This window comes from Salvelinus namaycush, chromosome 8, assembly GCF_016432855.1.
Source record: "Salvelinus namaycush isolate Seneca chromosome 8, SaNama_1.0, whole genome shotgun sequence".
Taxonomy (NCBI): domain Eukaryota; kingdom Metazoa; phylum Chordata; class Actinopteri; order Salmoniformes; family Salmonidae; genus Salvelinus; species Salvelinus namaycush.
In genome coordinates, this window is record NC_052314.1 from 36498415 (window position 1) to 36515107 (window position 16693).

The following is a 16693-nucleotide window of genomic DNA, read 5'->3' on the forward strand; positions in this document are numbered from 1 at the left end:
TAGAGGCCTCAGGAATACTTACGTATCCTTATTGCTCATCGTCTGTGCAACATGATACCGCGGATGGATTATAATAACTTACAATGTATGACATATCCTTCACATAGCCCTGTAAAAGTCCCATACAGGGGAAGAAATTCACCCTTTTTAAACAAAGTCCTCTAAATGCAATGGATTGATTTCAATTTTTTTTTAAATCACCAGTTGAACGGCATTCTTTCAGATAATTTAAGAACGTTACATTCGCAGGTAGCCTAGTGGATAGAGCATTGGGCCAGTAAAACGAAAGGTTGCTAGATCGAATGCCCGAGCTTACAAGGTAAAAATCTGTCGTTATGCCCCTGAACAAGGCAGTTAACCCACTGTTCATGGAAAGTCATTGTAAATAAGAATGTGTTCTTAACTGACTTGCCTGGTTAAATAAAAAATGGTATCATGTTACTTTCCCTTTAATATTTTCTCCCGCGTTTAATCAAGTTGAAAGTTCAGCGGAAGTGTGCACGTTGACAGCAAACGCGCCAACAAAGAATAGTGTCAGTGAAATAAAGAACCTAACATTTTCCTGGAGAATCTGTTAATTTAGATAGCTACACAGTTTACACTACGTTGTATGCTGAGTCAGTCACGTAACATGACAGAGGAAACAGCAGTTGCTTCAAGCTCAGGAAGGTGAGACATTTTGTAGGACATTTGTTTGTGTGCATTCGCCTACGTCTCGCCTATCCCTCTGGTGTGTTAGCTAGAAGCTAGCTCACTTGTTTTGATAACTACCTACAGTATCTAGCTAATCACCAGTGTCTTTAAGCCGTTGTGTACTAGTTAGTTAGCCGAAACTTGTTCATGTTCCCATTCAATAATGCAATATATAGCAAGCTAACAAGTTCCGCTCCAACACCCAACCATCTACTTAAGGTGCGTTCGTAAATTTGCTCTAGCTATACTCCAATTTCGGAACAGTCTCGTTAGTGCCAGACAGAGCGCCGAATAACTGATGAATTTACGAACGCTCAACACCCGTTGAATATACCCGGTGTCAGTAAACGTCGTCAAAGCGTAATTAAATTGCTGCCAGCAACACAGTTAGTCGCCAACACTCTGGATAACATGGAACCAGCTCTGCTAGGGTGAGTTAAGACGGTCAGTGAGCCAACGTTAGCTTGACTGTCGTTGAGGTCAGAAAAGCTCGGATCAACCCCTACTCCTCGGCTAGAGCGTCCAGTGTGCGCTCCAATAGCGAAACGCTGTGAATTTTACGAACGGACAATCTGACAATGCTCTGAATTTACGAACGCCCACAGCGCACTCCAGATTGAATTTACGAACATACCCTTAGTTAGCCCAATTGATGCTATTCGTGGGTGGTTAACCTTAGCTAGCTAATTGTCGTTAACTGCGTTACACTATCCTCTAGCTAACTATTATTAGCTAGCTACCTCGAATTGGACGTGACGATCTGTTGCACTTGCTAGCTAATGTTTATTTTCTTCGCCAAGTTAGAGCTAACTAGTTAGCCCGAAATTGTTAGCTAATTGGCCAGTGAACTAACTAGTAAAGCATGAAGCAATTCGCCTACTGCCTGGTACTCAAGAAATGCACGTGCATGCTGGCGTGACATAGCTATGATGCTAACGAGGAACATTTCCCAAAGCTTTCTATAGCTGAACAACGAACGCCTTTTTTTTTTCTAGCTATCCAGCTCACCAGTTCAATTCAACGTTGTCTCAAGTCAAGATATGCCTGTGTCAACTTGCAAAACGTTTTTTTTCTTTTTTCTTCCCCGAACACTAACGTTACCTGGATTGCTCCTACCTCCTAGAAGCAACACTTCCGTTCGAAACAGGGTAGAATAATAGTCACTGGCATACTGAAATTACCGGGGGGCGGGGTGTCAGACAGGTGAGGAACTGCACTTTTTGATTTTGTTGGTTTGAATTTATACAGATTTTATGACTGGGTTCCTCTTGTACCGTTTTTAGTCTCAACTCCACAGTGATTTTATCATGCAATAGGTTTGTTAGTGTGCAGTACAACATATGTATTGTGGCTGTCTTGTCTGTACCACAGCTCTGTCGATGTGATGGCGGAGGCAAAGAAGCTGATCGGCGCTGGGAACAGGCACCTGGTGATGGGAGATGTCGTTTCTGCAGTCCATGTGTTCCAGGAGGCTTGTGGCATGCTGTGAGTACTGAGAACAAATGGCTTGGATCCAGGGCAGTCACTCAAGTTTCATAACATTCGTAAGCCAGTCCTGAAGACCAGGGGTTTGTGGGTCTGAGGAAAAAATTGCCTTTTCTAAAATAATTTCCTGCAATCTGTCATTTTACAATATATATATTTTGTTTTTATACCACATGTACTTCCTGTATTGATTTAAATAATAGCAATAAATTAAATGTAAATGTAAGTTAGATGCACTATTGTAAAGTGGTTGTTCCACTGGATATCATAAGGTGAATGCACCAATTTGTAAGTCGCTCTGGATAAGAGCGTCTGCTAAATGACTTAAATGTAAATGTAAAATACCACGCAAATTATCAAAATGACAAGCTCCTCCTGACATTTGCATACTGAGATCAATAAATGACCCATGCCTTAAATGTAGCCAATAGCATGGGCCAATGAAAATAGTGGATACACTGATGTTAGGCCTATAATATGAGGAGGAAATTATAGTCCACCAACTTTCCAGTGGCACTCACCTGTTCAAACAGATTTTTCCCACAATTGTATTTTGAAATATTGCCAAACAGCTTCTAGCCACTGCCTGCTGTTCATTGAGTTGCCGCTGTCAATCAGCTGTTTTATATTTCCCACGCAGGCTGCCTAATTGCGGGATTCCTGACTGTAGACTAGGCCTATGTGCTCATAATGTGACAACACAATCTACAGCAATTTTTAAAAAATAAGCTATTGATCCTCAGTGTCTCTTATGCTGGTGTAGTATTTTCAATGATTTAATTTATTAATAGACAGGAGTAGCCTAATTTTATAATTTTTGCAAATGTATTTCAATTTATCTCCAGCACTTCCAGCACCCCTTTCTGCAACACTGTTTTCTTCCATGTTTTGAATTAAGGCCAAATAAGTTAATCAACACTTATTAATTCAATCGATTGTGGTCATTAACCCCATATGAGGTTATTGTGTAGGTAGGCCTACTGTTAAAATAATCTTTCAGCAAGTAGCCTAGCCTACAATTATGAGAATTAATTCAGTAAGTCAATGAAGCCAATAGTGGTTTCAGTTATATTGTTATTGAAACGATGTAGGCCTTTTTGAACAATGCAAACATATCAAATGACTTGAATAGCTTATGGTAAGTGTACAAATGTGTATTTGCATCAGTAGGCTAACTGACTGAAATGTCCATCCGCTTCCCCTATAGCAATCCTGTGACCTCCTCCTGTCCACCCAACACATTTCAAAGCCATCTGTCTTTCTACAGAGACCCATTACCTTCTGACATAAAACCCAGTCTCTTTCGCTCCTTATACACTATGCGTCTGATCTGTCATGTCTTTGATATCTCAATGTTCAAAGTTTACCCCAAATCCAACAATGGGAATATGCATTCCGATCTTCTTGAATGATATAAGGGTGGCTAACCAGCTGAACTAATCCACTTTTTAGAGCAGATGGAGTTAATCACAGCCACATCATGATGGGGAACAAATGCAACATTTCAGCACAATCATCCTATATTGTCATAATAATTACATGGTGATTTTGGTATAACAGTAGCCTGACACGATCACGCTATTGTATTCGGTTTGTTATGTAGGATACTAATTCATCATGAAGTGATCTTGCGAGACATGGCTCCATTCTGAGACGTGGCGAAGCATCGCTCCGCTGTGCACCGGCAGCACTACACCCCTGATTATAATGGTTGGATGACTTCGGGAGTTTCACGTAACCACAGCTCTATGAACTAAGTGGCACATTCAGTTGACTACAATTTATTTACACCATTGCAGCAGCGCTAAAGATTTGGGCCTGACCCAAAATTATTCGGGGCTAATGCCCTCGAAAGCCAAGTCCTGGTGACGTCCATGCTCGGATTGACTGTGGATTTGTCATGCTATGAGGGTTATGTATTGTATTGATTGTGGATTTCAGATGTTACAAGGAGCATTTCATTTATTCTTTACCTGACCTCCACCAGTACTGCTAATCTGACATCTCTTGTCTTTCAGGGCTGCGCGGTATGGGGACACTGCAGATGAGTGTGGAGAGGCCTTCTTCCTGTGTGGGAAGTCTCTACTGGAGCTTGCCAGGTAAGTGGAAGTATGATACTGTTACTGTATGGGTCTTTTTTGACCCATTCTGTACCTGTTCAGGTTGCAGTTAAACTTTAGAATAATTGCTTTTATAATGGTATGGTCATTTAACAGACTTTTATCCAAAAGGACTGGAAGAACTGTTGAGAATGAGTGACAATCAATCAAGTTTATTTTATATAGCCCTTCGTACATCAGCTAATATCTCGAAGTGCTGTACAGAAACCCAGCCTAAAACCCCAAACAGCAAGCAAAGCAGGTGTAGACAAGTGACTTGTGTATTCAGTATACATGGGCTATGTCCGGGTTTGGCCGGTGTAGGCCGTCATTGTAAATAAGAATTTGTTTTTAATTAATTGACTTGCCTAGTTAAATAAAATAATAATAATAATAATTGTAGACCATGTGGGAATCAAACCTACAAGCCTGCTCCTTGCCAGCACCAAGCTCTGAGTTTTGAATATTTGAATTTAATGGCAGTGTGGTGTTTCAGGGTGGAGAACACTGTCCTTGGTAATGCTCTTGAGGGAGTCCCTGAGGAGTCGTCTGAGGAGGAAGGAGAGGGAGAGACGCCGGACAACTCAAAGTTTGAGAGCGCTGACAACTTGGAAGGTGAGTAGTAGCCCATCTTAACCTGACCATCACTGTTTATGGCTGCTTGACACTTAACTCCTAGCTAGCTAGGACAATTGACTTGTGCTGGAGCAAAAACTAACAATTGTTTATTTTATTCATTGGCATTAGTAGTAGGTGTCATTTCTTGATATCATGTTGAAGACATGCCCCCTGTCAATGGGCTTATCTGACAGGGGAAGAGAGAATGACACATTCATCCCAGTCAGCTCTGTTCAGTGAGGAAAAAGGCTAGTTCATGCTATGGTCACAGATTGAGAATTTATTTTGACATGTACTCTTTTGGGGGAGAACAATATAACTTAAGTTTTCATGCCCCATGTATCTCTGGTGTAGACAAAACAAGGGATGAGCTTCGAAAGCAGGTTTATGATGCGATGGCAGAGAACAAAACAACTAATGGGGAGGACGGCAAAGCTGAGCCAAAGGAGGAAGGGAAAAGTGAATCTGAGGCAGTTGCAGAGGGGAAGAAAGAAACCATGGAAATGGAAGCAAAGGAAGAGGGCGCTGCCAAGTCTCCTGCCAAGAACGGGCGTGATGAGAAGTCTAAGCCTCCTGTGGATGGGGTGGAGGAGACTCTTTTTGCTCCTGAAGATGAAGCTAGAAAAGATAAGGAAGCTGGGCAAGAGGAAGCTGTGAAGGAGATTGTCATGAAGGCTTCTGAAGAGCAGAATGGGAATGAAGAGGAGACTGTGGAGGAGAAGATGGAGGAAGAGGGTGAAGTTAAACTTATGTCCTGTGTAGGAATCTGTTCGGGTGCACCAAGTGGATTGGGACTAAAGGGCCATAAGAATGGCTGTTACACAAATTGTTGTTGAACCTGCAGTGGGGCTGTAAAGGGATTGTAACTGAAGTCTCACTTCTCTTGCTAATGGAAGTTTAAGCTGCACTGTTGGGAACGGCCGCTGTCACATTATTACTGGAATCACAAGCTCTTCCTCTTCCACTTGTCTTTCCTAGTGAACTATCATACTCTGGTTTTGTACAGTTGGTCATTGGTTTTCCTGAAGTGTAGAACTGCTGCAGCTTAGGCTTACTGTATTCTCTTGGCCTCCACTCTTAGATGATGACGACGATGATGAAGGGGAAGGCACTGCTGAAGACAAAGTAAGTTGTCCTTTAAACAATGTCCCTTTGTCACAATGTACTTATTTCGTATGAAAATATTACACACACTTCTAACCTTTTGTTTGCTTCTTCCCATCTCGTGTAGGAGGAGGAAGTGGGTAACCTGCAGCTGGCTTGGGAAATGCTGGAGGTCGCCAAGGTCATCTACAAAAGGTAAACGCTCCCTGTAGAAAGCTACAATCACAAATTTTGTTTTGGGTATACATTATTCCAATGGACTACGTTTCACCTGTTTCCCTCTCCTTATACAAACAGAAAGGAGAACAAGGAGGACCAGTTGATGGCTGCTCAGGCCTATCTGAAGCTCGGAGAAGTTGGAGCAGAATCTGGTATGATCTGGTATCTGGGATCGCCATGTGCTGTTTCTTGCACTTTTTTTTTTTTTGCTCTATGCAAAATGTTTTGCTACGGCTTGCCTTACTGAACACACATGTAGTTATGTTGATTTTATACCCCATCCCATTTCTGATCACCTTGCCCTTCCCCCTCCCTCAGGTGTTAGACCCTTGCACCACATACTCCAGATGTTTGTTTCATATTCACGTGGCCTTCCCTCTTCTAGGTAACTACCCTGCAGCTGTGGAGGACTTCCAGGACTGCCTGTCCCTGCAGCTGAAGCACTTGCCCCCCCACAGCCGCCTGGTGGCCGAGACCCACTACCAACTTGGCATGACCTACTGCATCACAGGCCAATACAGCCAGGCCATCCAGCACTACAGCAGCTCTGTCAAAGTCATCGAGAGCCGCCTGGGTAAGGTGGATAAATATGTTACGTGCCACATATCTATGCATTTTAGTATTTTAACCTCAAACCTAGCCGTTGCTAGTGCCATATTACCTATTTGGCCATACAGGATGGATGGCGGGAGCGCGTTCTAGGGGACTCCCCTCTGACCTTCTCCAATGGGTTTTAAGGAGGAGAGAGGACGTGACGAGTATCCAATTGAGATTCTCCCTAAGTTCTAAGGAACTGACCGGCCCTCATCGAAGCCAATTTGGCATACTCTCTCAGCGGAGTCGGTCAACAAAGGAGCCATACGCATCTTTTACAGACTACCGCTGTTCAGATCTCTTGTAGCTTATCAGCAACAATTTGGGAAAGAACAAACGTTTTGCACTTGATTCGAAGCTACCTGCGCAGTCACTACTACACTAGGTATGACTTGTCAACCTCTGACCTGTCACTTACAGACCTTGTTTCTGGTTTCTAGCCATGCTCCAGGAGGTGATAGACAAGGCGGAAGGTGAAGACGGAGCCAAAGAGAAGACCGAGCTGGAGGAGCTGAAGCAGCTGCTGCCTGACGTCGCTGAGAAGGTAGAGGATGCCAAGGAGAGCCAGAGTATGGCAGGATCAGCCTCTGTGGCCATACAGCAGACCCTGGTGAGTCCCTGTGGGATACTGGCTCGTCTCAGGGTTGTGTTCATTAGTCACCAAACAGACTGAAACTGGCAGGAACTTGTCCAGTAAATGCTCTTTTTAACCCTCCTGTTGTGTTCGTTTCATGTTAATTAATTCTTTGTTCCCGGTCCAAAATGACCACCCCATTATAGCTGATTCTAAATCCATAATAATACATGTTATCACCTAATGTTGTGTTAGGTCTTTTTATCAACTTAAGTTCTTGTGAACATTGAGTTTTGAACTTCTATTTATGGCCTCTAGGCCTCATTGACCTGAGCTCATACAACTCGTTTTTGTTTAAAGAAAGCATAGTGTATGGATTGTTTTCACTGTAACAAATACTCAGATGAACCTTTGCTATTTATCGCAGGCTACTTTGTGTCAAAGTTTGACAAGGACTCCTCACCAGTGTCATGATCAAGAGCCTCACATACAATATATTGTTTGGTCATTGTGCTGCCACAGAATGAATTGTGAGCAAGGCCTCAAAAAAGCTTTATATACCAGAGCTGCGAGAAAAGTTCTATATATTGTTTCAATAATGTTGCGATTGTTTGTGAGATTGCCAACAGTTGTGGTTCCCGTGTGGGAAAGATTCTATTGGCAATAGGTTCCCATGGAAGCCAAGAAGGGGAGTGCGTTGTGTGTGTGTGTGTGCTCAAACACACACGCATGTAGGGGTCTGGAATAGGAAGTGTGTCCATCTGATGAATGGGAATGTGCCTGAACACAATGTTATACTCTAATTGTAGTCTCACCCATTAATTTCTAATGACCGGTCATTTTTGACCGGGAACACCGCAGGTGTATAAAAGTTAAATAAAACACCCAAAATGTAATAAATCATCAAAATGTATTTTGTGTGTTGATGCCCCTGTGTGGACAAAGTCATTGAACCTTATGACAATCAGATTAAATGAACTACATTTTTCAGAGAACTTGTTAATCGGTCCAATTTGACCGGAACACAGCAGGAGGGTTAATTTACTGTTGTAAAGTGTTTTGATACGTGTTCTAATGAATGACTTAATATAGCAGGTCTACTAAATGTTTATCACCAAGCAAGGAACAAGTTCAGTCCACTTCTCAATTGCTAATGAGAAGGAAAGTTGACATGAGGATTTAGTCAGCTTGTTTATGCCATTGATCTGTGGATGTACTGTCTTCTACTGATCATGTCTGATCTCTTCCAGGCTGGAGCTTCTACTTTGTCAGCATTCCCATCCTCTTCCTCATCAGCGTTTGCAGAAAGCGGTGGACCTTCATCTTCCTGTTCATCAGCATTCGGAACCAGTCAGGTAACTACAGGCTGTACTTTTTTCTTGCACCTGGAATGAAACCATGTGTTAATTCAAACAAATGACTTGGATGTCATTAACTTCAGTAATCAGCGGCTCTAATGACCAATTATCTTGTCCTGTGTTTTAGATCCCTGTCAGATCGGCAGCCGATGGCGCATCCTCCTCCAAATCTGCATCAGACATTTCCCACCTGGTCAGGAAAAAGGTGAGATCCCTCCTCACCACCGCTGCGTGCTACTACACCCAATCCCAGCCTGGGGCAACAGGTGGCGGGGCTGCTCATACCCTGGTCTATGCATCATGCTGTACATTACTGTGCTCTGCTTGTAGTAGACCCCTCCTTTGTCAAATTGGTCCATGCCCCCATTCCTAGTATGCTCATGTTGCATGAATTTCTTGCTTGTTCTTAGTTGCGAGGGTGACGACTCTTTTTAATGGTGTTTGACTACTTTGCCTTCCATTCCAATCTCCCCTTTTGTGGTTGAGCGTTATGCATGTTTAGTAGGTGTTTTGATCGGCTTGAATTCTGATGGCTGTGTGTGTATAGTTGTGATTGTGTAGCGGTGACGTTTGGCTTTTGTGATTGTGTGGTAATGTTAGAGTAGATTGCAGTAGAGGTGAGGGAGGTCATGTTGAGAAGTGACTTTGGTTTTATTCCTGAACAGAGGAAAACTGAGGAGAGCCCCGTAAAGGACACTGATGCTAAAAAGACCAAGCAGGAAACTACAGTTAATGGCAGCGGCGATTCCGGCTCTGGCAGCAATGGAGTCCAGGAGAAAGGGGCACAGGAGGCGAGTTGATAGGTTTATAACTCATTCTCAGAAGGGTTAGGTGCAGCAGAGGAAGTTGGTATTGGTGGCATCATGTGAAAGGGGACCCCCCCCCCCACCTTGGATAGTGTCCTTTTAAAAAATTTGAACAGACTAGAGTGCTATGACATATTTGACCAAGACTCATACAGGGGGCATAAGTCCTCAAACTGATTCATCTCTACAGTGTTAATGGACGCCTGATAAGAATGGCAGGTTTGTATCTGTGGATTAAAGCAGAGTCCAGGCATTTAACATTCTGATCTACTTCTGCTGTCAGATTGGATGACTTTTCCCCCCGTTATTTATTTGTATAGCCCGGCAAGCTGTCCGCCTCTGTGGAATCCTCGGTGTGATGTAAGCTTCCTCTTCCTGATCTTCCAGCCAGCAGAGCAGGCCTGCCCCTTATGCCCATTTACACTTTTGTTTCTGTAAATATGACAATTTTTCACATTTGTTTGTCTAGTTTTTGTATACTTGTTGTAATAAAAGTTCATTAGAGTATTTGCAAATGTGAATCACTTGTCTTTGTAATTCATACCACTTTTATTTCGCTTACAGTATAATTTGAACCCGTTTAAGTACAAAGTGGTTACTAATTTGTCTGGGTAGTTTTAAAGTGACATTGCCTACTGATTTGTGGTGTACCCATCAGTTTTAGTCTGTTTCTCCCAGGGTCTGATGCACTGCCTATTGGGGGGAAGAGAGTAATGTTCTTGCTGATCTTAATTTAAAAAAGCACAAGACAAACTCGTGCACTGCTCTTGCCAGTATCACTTTAGCTTACGTATTGGCCTTTGTCAGAGCTTCTGTGATTTTATTTATTTTAGCTCAACAATCCATTTAGTTTTTATTCAGAACTTGCTGTAAATGAAACACTCCTGTATGTACTGTGAGGAGACCGGTTGAAAGACTGCATTGAGGTGGTGGTGTGTATTAGCCGAGCCAATAGCTGGGCTGTCACGAGCTAGCTTGGGGCTGTAGCAGTCCAGATAGTCAATGGGTAACTAGAATTGGTCTGCGTTCCAGTAAGGTAGATAAGAAAAGGTTAACCAATGATTCATATTAACTAGAGGTTGACCGATTTTTAATCGGAATGGCCGATTTCAAGTTTTCATAACAATTGGTAATCGGCATTTTTGGACACCGATTTATGGCCGATTACATTGCACTCCACGAGGAGACTGCGTGGCAGTCTGACTACTAGTTATGCGAGTGCAGCAAGGAGCCAAGGTAAGGTGCTAGCTAGCATTAAACTTATCATAAAAAAACAATCAATCTTAACATAATGGTTGATATTACTAGTTTATCTAGCTTGTCCTGCATTGCATATAATCGATGCGGTGCCTGTTAATTTGTCATTGAATCACAGCCTACTTCGCCAAACGGGTGATTAACAAGCACATTTGCAAAAGAATAGCACTGTCGTTGCACCAATGTACCTAAACATAAACATCAATGCCTTTCTTAAAATCAATACACAAGTATATATTTTTTAAACAGGCATATTTAGTTAATATTGCCTGCTAACATGAATTTCTTTTAACTAGGGAAATTGTGTCACTTTTCTTGCGTTCTGTGCAAGCAGGGTCAGGGTCTATGCAGCAGTTTGGGCCGCCTGGCTCGTTGCGAACTGTGAGAAGACCATTTCTTCCTAACAAAGACTGTAATTAATTTGCCAGAATTTTACATAATTATGAGATACCATTGAAGGTTGTGCAATGTAACAGCAATATTTAGACTTATGGATGCCACCCGTTAGATAAAATACGGCACAGTTCTGTATTTCACTGAAATAATAAATGTTTTGTTTTCGAAATGATAGTTTCTGGATTTGACCATATTAATGACCTAAGGCTCGTATTTCTGTGTTATTATAATTAAGTCTAATTTGATAGAGCAGTCTGAGCGGTGGTAGACAGCAGCAGGTTCGTAAGCATTCATTCAAACTGCACTTTCGTGCATTTGCCAGCAGTTCTTCGCTGTGCTTCAAGCATTGCACTGTTTATGACTTCTAGCCTATCAACTCCCGAGATTAGGCTGGCAGTACTAAATAAAGTACCTATTAGAACATCCAATAATCAAAGGTATATGAAATACAAATGGTATAGAGAGAAATAGTTCTATAATAACTACAACCTAAAACTTCTTACCTGGGAATATTGAAGACTCATGTTAAAAGGAACCACCAGCTTTCATATGTTCTCATGTTCTGAGCAAGGAACTTAAACATTAGCTTTTTTTTACATGGCACCTATTGCGCTTTTACTTCTCCCACATTTTTTTTTTTTGCATTATTTAAACCAAATTGAACATGTTTCATTATTTATTTGAGACTAAATTGGTTTTGATTTATTATATTAAGTTAGTGTTCAACCAGTGTTGTAATTGTCATTATTATATGCTAATCGGTATTGGCTTTTTTTGGTCCTCCAATAATCGGTATCGCCTTTGAAAAATCATAATTGTTCGACCTCTAATATTAACCTGTCATTGACTGTAGATGATGTGTATATATTATGGGGTTAACCATATCACTTTTGAAGAGGTGTTGGTCAAGGGTATGGAGTTGGCATCTTCGCCTCACAACGGTGCCATCTCCCGGTCCTTGTTCCGGTCTGCCACCCACATAAATGCAGATTCACAGGTCAGGAGCTGCACCTACCATAGAGGTGTCATGGGAACAAGGAAAAACACTGATAAGCATATGGTTGCTATCATGTGGTTAAAGTAAATAAACAATGTGGTGGCTCTGCAACTTACTGCCATAGCTGATGCATTCTGACAAACACCAGATTTGTTGTAGGTTCTCTAATGCAATAAGAACAGCATTCAAGGTACACAGCTATAGCTTTAAATGTTCATATGTAGATTGATCTTCACCATCTTGCACGTTCCTCTTCTCTGACCTGTAAGAGGCAGCCCTGGTAGAGGGGTAGTAGGAAGTCTGGCACTGCCCCCTCAGTAAGGACTGGTGCTGCTGCTGCCCAGCACTGCTCCCCAAGAGGGTGAAGATGTAGTCCCTCTGCCCTTCCTTGCTCTGGGAGTCTGGGGTCCTGTGGGGAAGGGGAGACCGTGGATTTGTTGGATGGCTGTATGGTGCTGGTGGGACAAGCACCTGTAGAGACTTAAACACAGGATATTAAGGGCTGAATTCTTAAGAGGTTTCTACATGAGGATATAGGTTTGTCTTCACCTGAAATGAATAACCCACCACAAACAAATAGTCTCAATTGGGGTGCAGTCAGGCTGGGGCCCAGGCCACCAAGTGGGACCTGTGGTAGTGGGGGCTGAGGGAGCAGAGATCCAGGGTGAAGCCTGATCATGGTAGGTTCAAGGCTCCATTCACAGACACCTGTCACAAAACAGTAACAACTACTACAGAGTCCCCAACGATGGTCTACCAGACTCTGTGTTATGATTTATAGATTGATCGCTTCTCAGTGTGACATTAACCATGGAAATAAACAAGGAACTGTGGAGAAGGCTGACCTGGAAGCAGCACTTAGGGGGGTGAGGGGATGAGGGGGGTGCCTCATCTCTACTAGCTGTGCTGTTTGGCCACAGCATCACTGTAGGGCTCAAAGGGATTCCCCAGGCAGTCCTCAGGCTAACAAGCTGATGCAGACACCCAAATATTAGAATATTATGCATGGAATGGTTGGCCATCTTACAGACAATATTTAACTGGGGCAATATGTGTGAGAGAGGTTTACCAGAGTAGTGAGAGAGCCATGGCATGGGGACACTGGACCCCCCCCCCCCCCCCCCAGACTGTTAGGAGCTCTCCCCTCTTGGCCAGGTTCCCTGGGTTAAATGCAAGAGGCATTCAGTTGTACAACTGACTAGGTGTGCCCCAACCTGACCCGAACCTAGTACCTCCTGCTCCCATGGAGGAGCCTCTTTGTTTGACCATCCCACTCCAGGAAACACTGCTCCCTGCTGGCCAGTGGTAGAAGCTCAGAACCATGCCCATGCCAGGTGAGAGCCCACCAAAATGAATCTGAGGGGGGGGGGGGGGAGAAAGGAGCTCTGTATGAAACAGTCAACCAAGCGCGATTCAAAGTAGGTACTGGCACATTGCTGAAAATGAAGTCGCCATGAGTGATGGAGGAGCGTGCTGTGAAAATGCAGCAGTGGAATACTGAGCCCACAGATCTGTGAGGCAACAGGGAGGGAAGAGAAAGTCACAACTGCCTGCCTGATAGATGGATATACTGTCTGACTAGTAGACTGAAGAGACAGAAACACCTTCGCTCACCTTTCTAGTCTTTTGGCTGTAGCCCATCAGTCAAAGGCTTCTTTCTCCCTGAGGGGATACCCAACCCTTCTCTACCTCCTTGTCCTCCAAAAAGCAGGGGATCAATCTCACTGAAACCCACGTGCAGTAACAGAGCAGGGTTGGTTGGTGTGTATTGTGGAAATATATTAGATTCCAGCTAAATTATACTGAATAAATATATAAACGCAATATGTAAAGGGTTGGTCCCATGTTTCATGAGCTGAAGTAAAAGATCCCAGAAATGTTCCATATGCACAAAAAAAAATTCTACCAGAAATTTGTTTAGATCACTGTTAGCATTTCTCTTTTGCCAAGATAATCCATCCACCTGACAGGTGTGGCATATCAATAAGCTGATTAAACAGAATGTTCATAACACAGGTGCACAGGACAATAAAAGGCCACTCTAAAATGTGCAGTTTTGTCACAACACAATATCACAGATGTATCAAGTTTTGAGGGAGCGTGCGATTGGCATGCTGACTGCAGGAATGTCCACCAGGAATGTCATTGTATGCTACAGCATTAAAAGTTCCCTTCACTGGAACTAAGGGGCCTTGCCTGAACCATGAAAAACAGCCCCAGACCATTATTCCTCCTCCACCAAACTTTCGTCCGTCAGACTGCCAGATGGTGATTCATCACTCCAGAGACCAATGGCGGCGAGCTTTACACCACTCCAGCCAAAGCTTGGCTTTGGGCATGTTGATCTTAGGCTTGTGTGTGGCTGCTCGGCCATGGAAATCCATTTAATGAAGCTCCCGACGAACAGTTCTTGTGCTGACGTTGCTCCCAGAGGCAGTTTGGAACTCAGTAGTGAGTATTAAAACTGAGGACAGACGATTTTTTCCGCGCTTCAGCACTTGGCGGTCTTGTTCTGTGAGCTTGTGTGGTCTACCACTTCACAGCCTAGACGTTTCCACTTCACAATAACAGCACTTACAGTTGACCGGGGCAGAATTTTGACAAACTGACTTGGAAAGGTGGCATCCTTTGCCGGTGCCACGTTGAAACTCTTCAGTAAGGCCATTCTAAAGCAAATGTTTCTATGGAGATTGCATGGCTGTGTGCTCGATTTTATACACCTGTCAGCAACGGGTGTGGCTGAAATAGCCAAATCTGCATACTTTTGTGTAGTGTATGTTAACGGTCTTTGTCATAATACCATAATTGAAAACAATGAAAAAATGTGTCATGGGTTTTTGTGTCTTTATTTGCACATTGTAAATGAACAACACATCCAGACAACTAACAACAATCAATGGAAAAGGTCAAATGAAGTAACATACATGTACACCTCTCTCTCTCCTAAATAATCACAGTGATTATTTGATTGATTTCCATGCACTAAAATCATCAGCATCATCATCAATCACCTCTGATTGGGTTCCTCCATGGGGGGAGGGTCTTTGTGATCAGTGTAGGGAAGGAGAGAGAGAAAGTGATTGGCAGCGGAGGGCTGTAATGTTGACATGGAAAGGGGCCTATTTCCTTGAAGAGTTGCAGGGATATTGGACACCTGTAATGACAGAGTACACAAAATAACCACTATCAACAGAATAAACTCTGAAGCTTTATGATGGACTGAACACACCAGGTCAGTATCTACAGCATTTTTTTAAGGCATACAGTGCCTTCGGAAAGTATTTAGACCCCTTGACTTGTTCCACATTTTGTTACGTTACAGCCTTATTCTAAAATGTATTAAACAAAAAAAAATCCTCAGCAATCTACCCCAAAATGACAAAGCAAAAACGTGTTTTTAGAAATGTTTGCAAATAAAAACCTTATTCACATAAGTATTTAGACCCTTTGCTACGAGACTCGAAATTGAGATCAGGTGCATTCTGTTTCCATTGATCATCCTTGAGATGTTTCTACATCTTGATTGGAGTCCACCTGTGGTAAATTCAATTGATTGGACATGATTTGGAAAGGCACACACCTGTCTATATAAGGTCACACAGTTGACAGTGCACGACAGAGCAAAAACCAAGCCATGAGGTCGAACGAATTGTCTGTAGAGCTCCGAGACAGGATTGTGTCGAGGCACCGATCTGGAGAAGGGTACCAACAAATTTCTGCAGCATTGAAGGTCTCCAAGAACACAGTGGCCATCATTCTTAAATGGAAGAAGTTTGGAACCACCAAGACTCTTCCTAGAGCTATCCACCTGGCCAAACTGAGCAATCTGAGGAGAAGGGCCTTGGTCGGGGTGGTGACCAAGAACCCGATGGTCACTGACAGAACTCTAGAGTTCCACTGTGGAGATGGGAGAACCTTCCAGAAGGACAAAGATCTCTGCAGCACTTCACCAATCAGGCCTGTATGGTATAGTGGCCAGACGGAAGCCACTCCTCGGTAAAAGGCACATGACAGCCCGCTTGGCACCTAAAGGACTCTCAGACCATGAGAAACAAGATTCTCTGGTGTGATGAAACCAAGATGGAACTCTTTGGCCTAAATGCTGAGTGTCACTTCTGGAGGAAACCTGGCATCATCCCTACGGTGAAGCGTGGTGGCAGCAGGGACTGGGAGACTAGTCAGGATTGAGGCAAAGATGAACAGAGCAAAGTACAGAGAGATCCTAGATGAAAAACTGCTCCGGACCTCAGACTGGGGTGACGGTTCACCTTCCAACAGGACAGCGACCCTAAGCACACAGCCAAGACAATGCAGGAGTGGCTTCGGGACAAGTCTCTGAATGTCCTTGAGTGGCCCAGCCAAAGCCTGGACTTGAACCCGATCTCCCAGCCAAAGCCTGGACTTGAACCCGATCTAACATCTCTGGAGAGACCTGGAAATAGCTGTGCTGCAATGCTCCCCATCTAATCTGACAGAGCTTGAGAGGATCTGCA

The 16693-nt window shown here is 43.3% G+C and overlaps 1 protein-coding gene and 1 non-coding gene across 2 annotated transcripts; both read left to right on the forward strand.

Moving 5' to 3' along the window:
• The first annotated feature begins 494 nt into the window (after positions 1-494).
• On the forward strand, positions 495-10065 carry LOC120052647 (histone-binding protein N1/N2-like). The gene is made up of 13 exons (XM_038999689.1): positions 495-669; positions 2065-2178; positions 4197-4277; positions 4774-4892; positions 5977-6020; positions 6127-6194; positions 6297-6370; positions 6604-6792; positions 7253-7422; positions 8637-8741; positions 8872-8949; positions 9410-9535; positions 9871-10065. The coding sequence occupies exons 1-13, from the start codon at positions 611-613 to the stop codon at positions 9907-9909; spliced, it is 1266 nt and encodes a 421-aa protein (XP_038855617.1). The 5' UTR covers positions 495-610; the 3' UTR covers positions 9910-10065.
• LOC120053120 lies at positions 7015-7150 on the forward strand. Its single transcript, XR_005477480.1, has one exon. It is a non-coding gene; the product is annotated as a small nucleolar RNA SNORA16B/SNORA16A family (small nucleolar RNA).
• Positions 10066-16693: the final 6628 nt, after the last annotated feature.

Coding starts and splice junctions, on each gene's coding strand:
- LOC120052647 (XM_038999689.1), top strand. CDS start 611: ATGCTGAGTCAGTCACGTAACATGACAGAGGAAACAGCAGTTGCTTCA. Junction 6,021..6,126: donor AAGGCACTGCTGAAGACAAA/GTAAGTTGTCCT, acceptor CATCTCGTGTAG/GAGGAGGAAGTGGGTAACCT. Junction 9,536..9,870: donor AGGAGAAAGGGGCACAGGAG/GCGAGTTGATAG, acceptor TTATTTGTATAG/CCCGGCAAGCTGTCCGCCTC.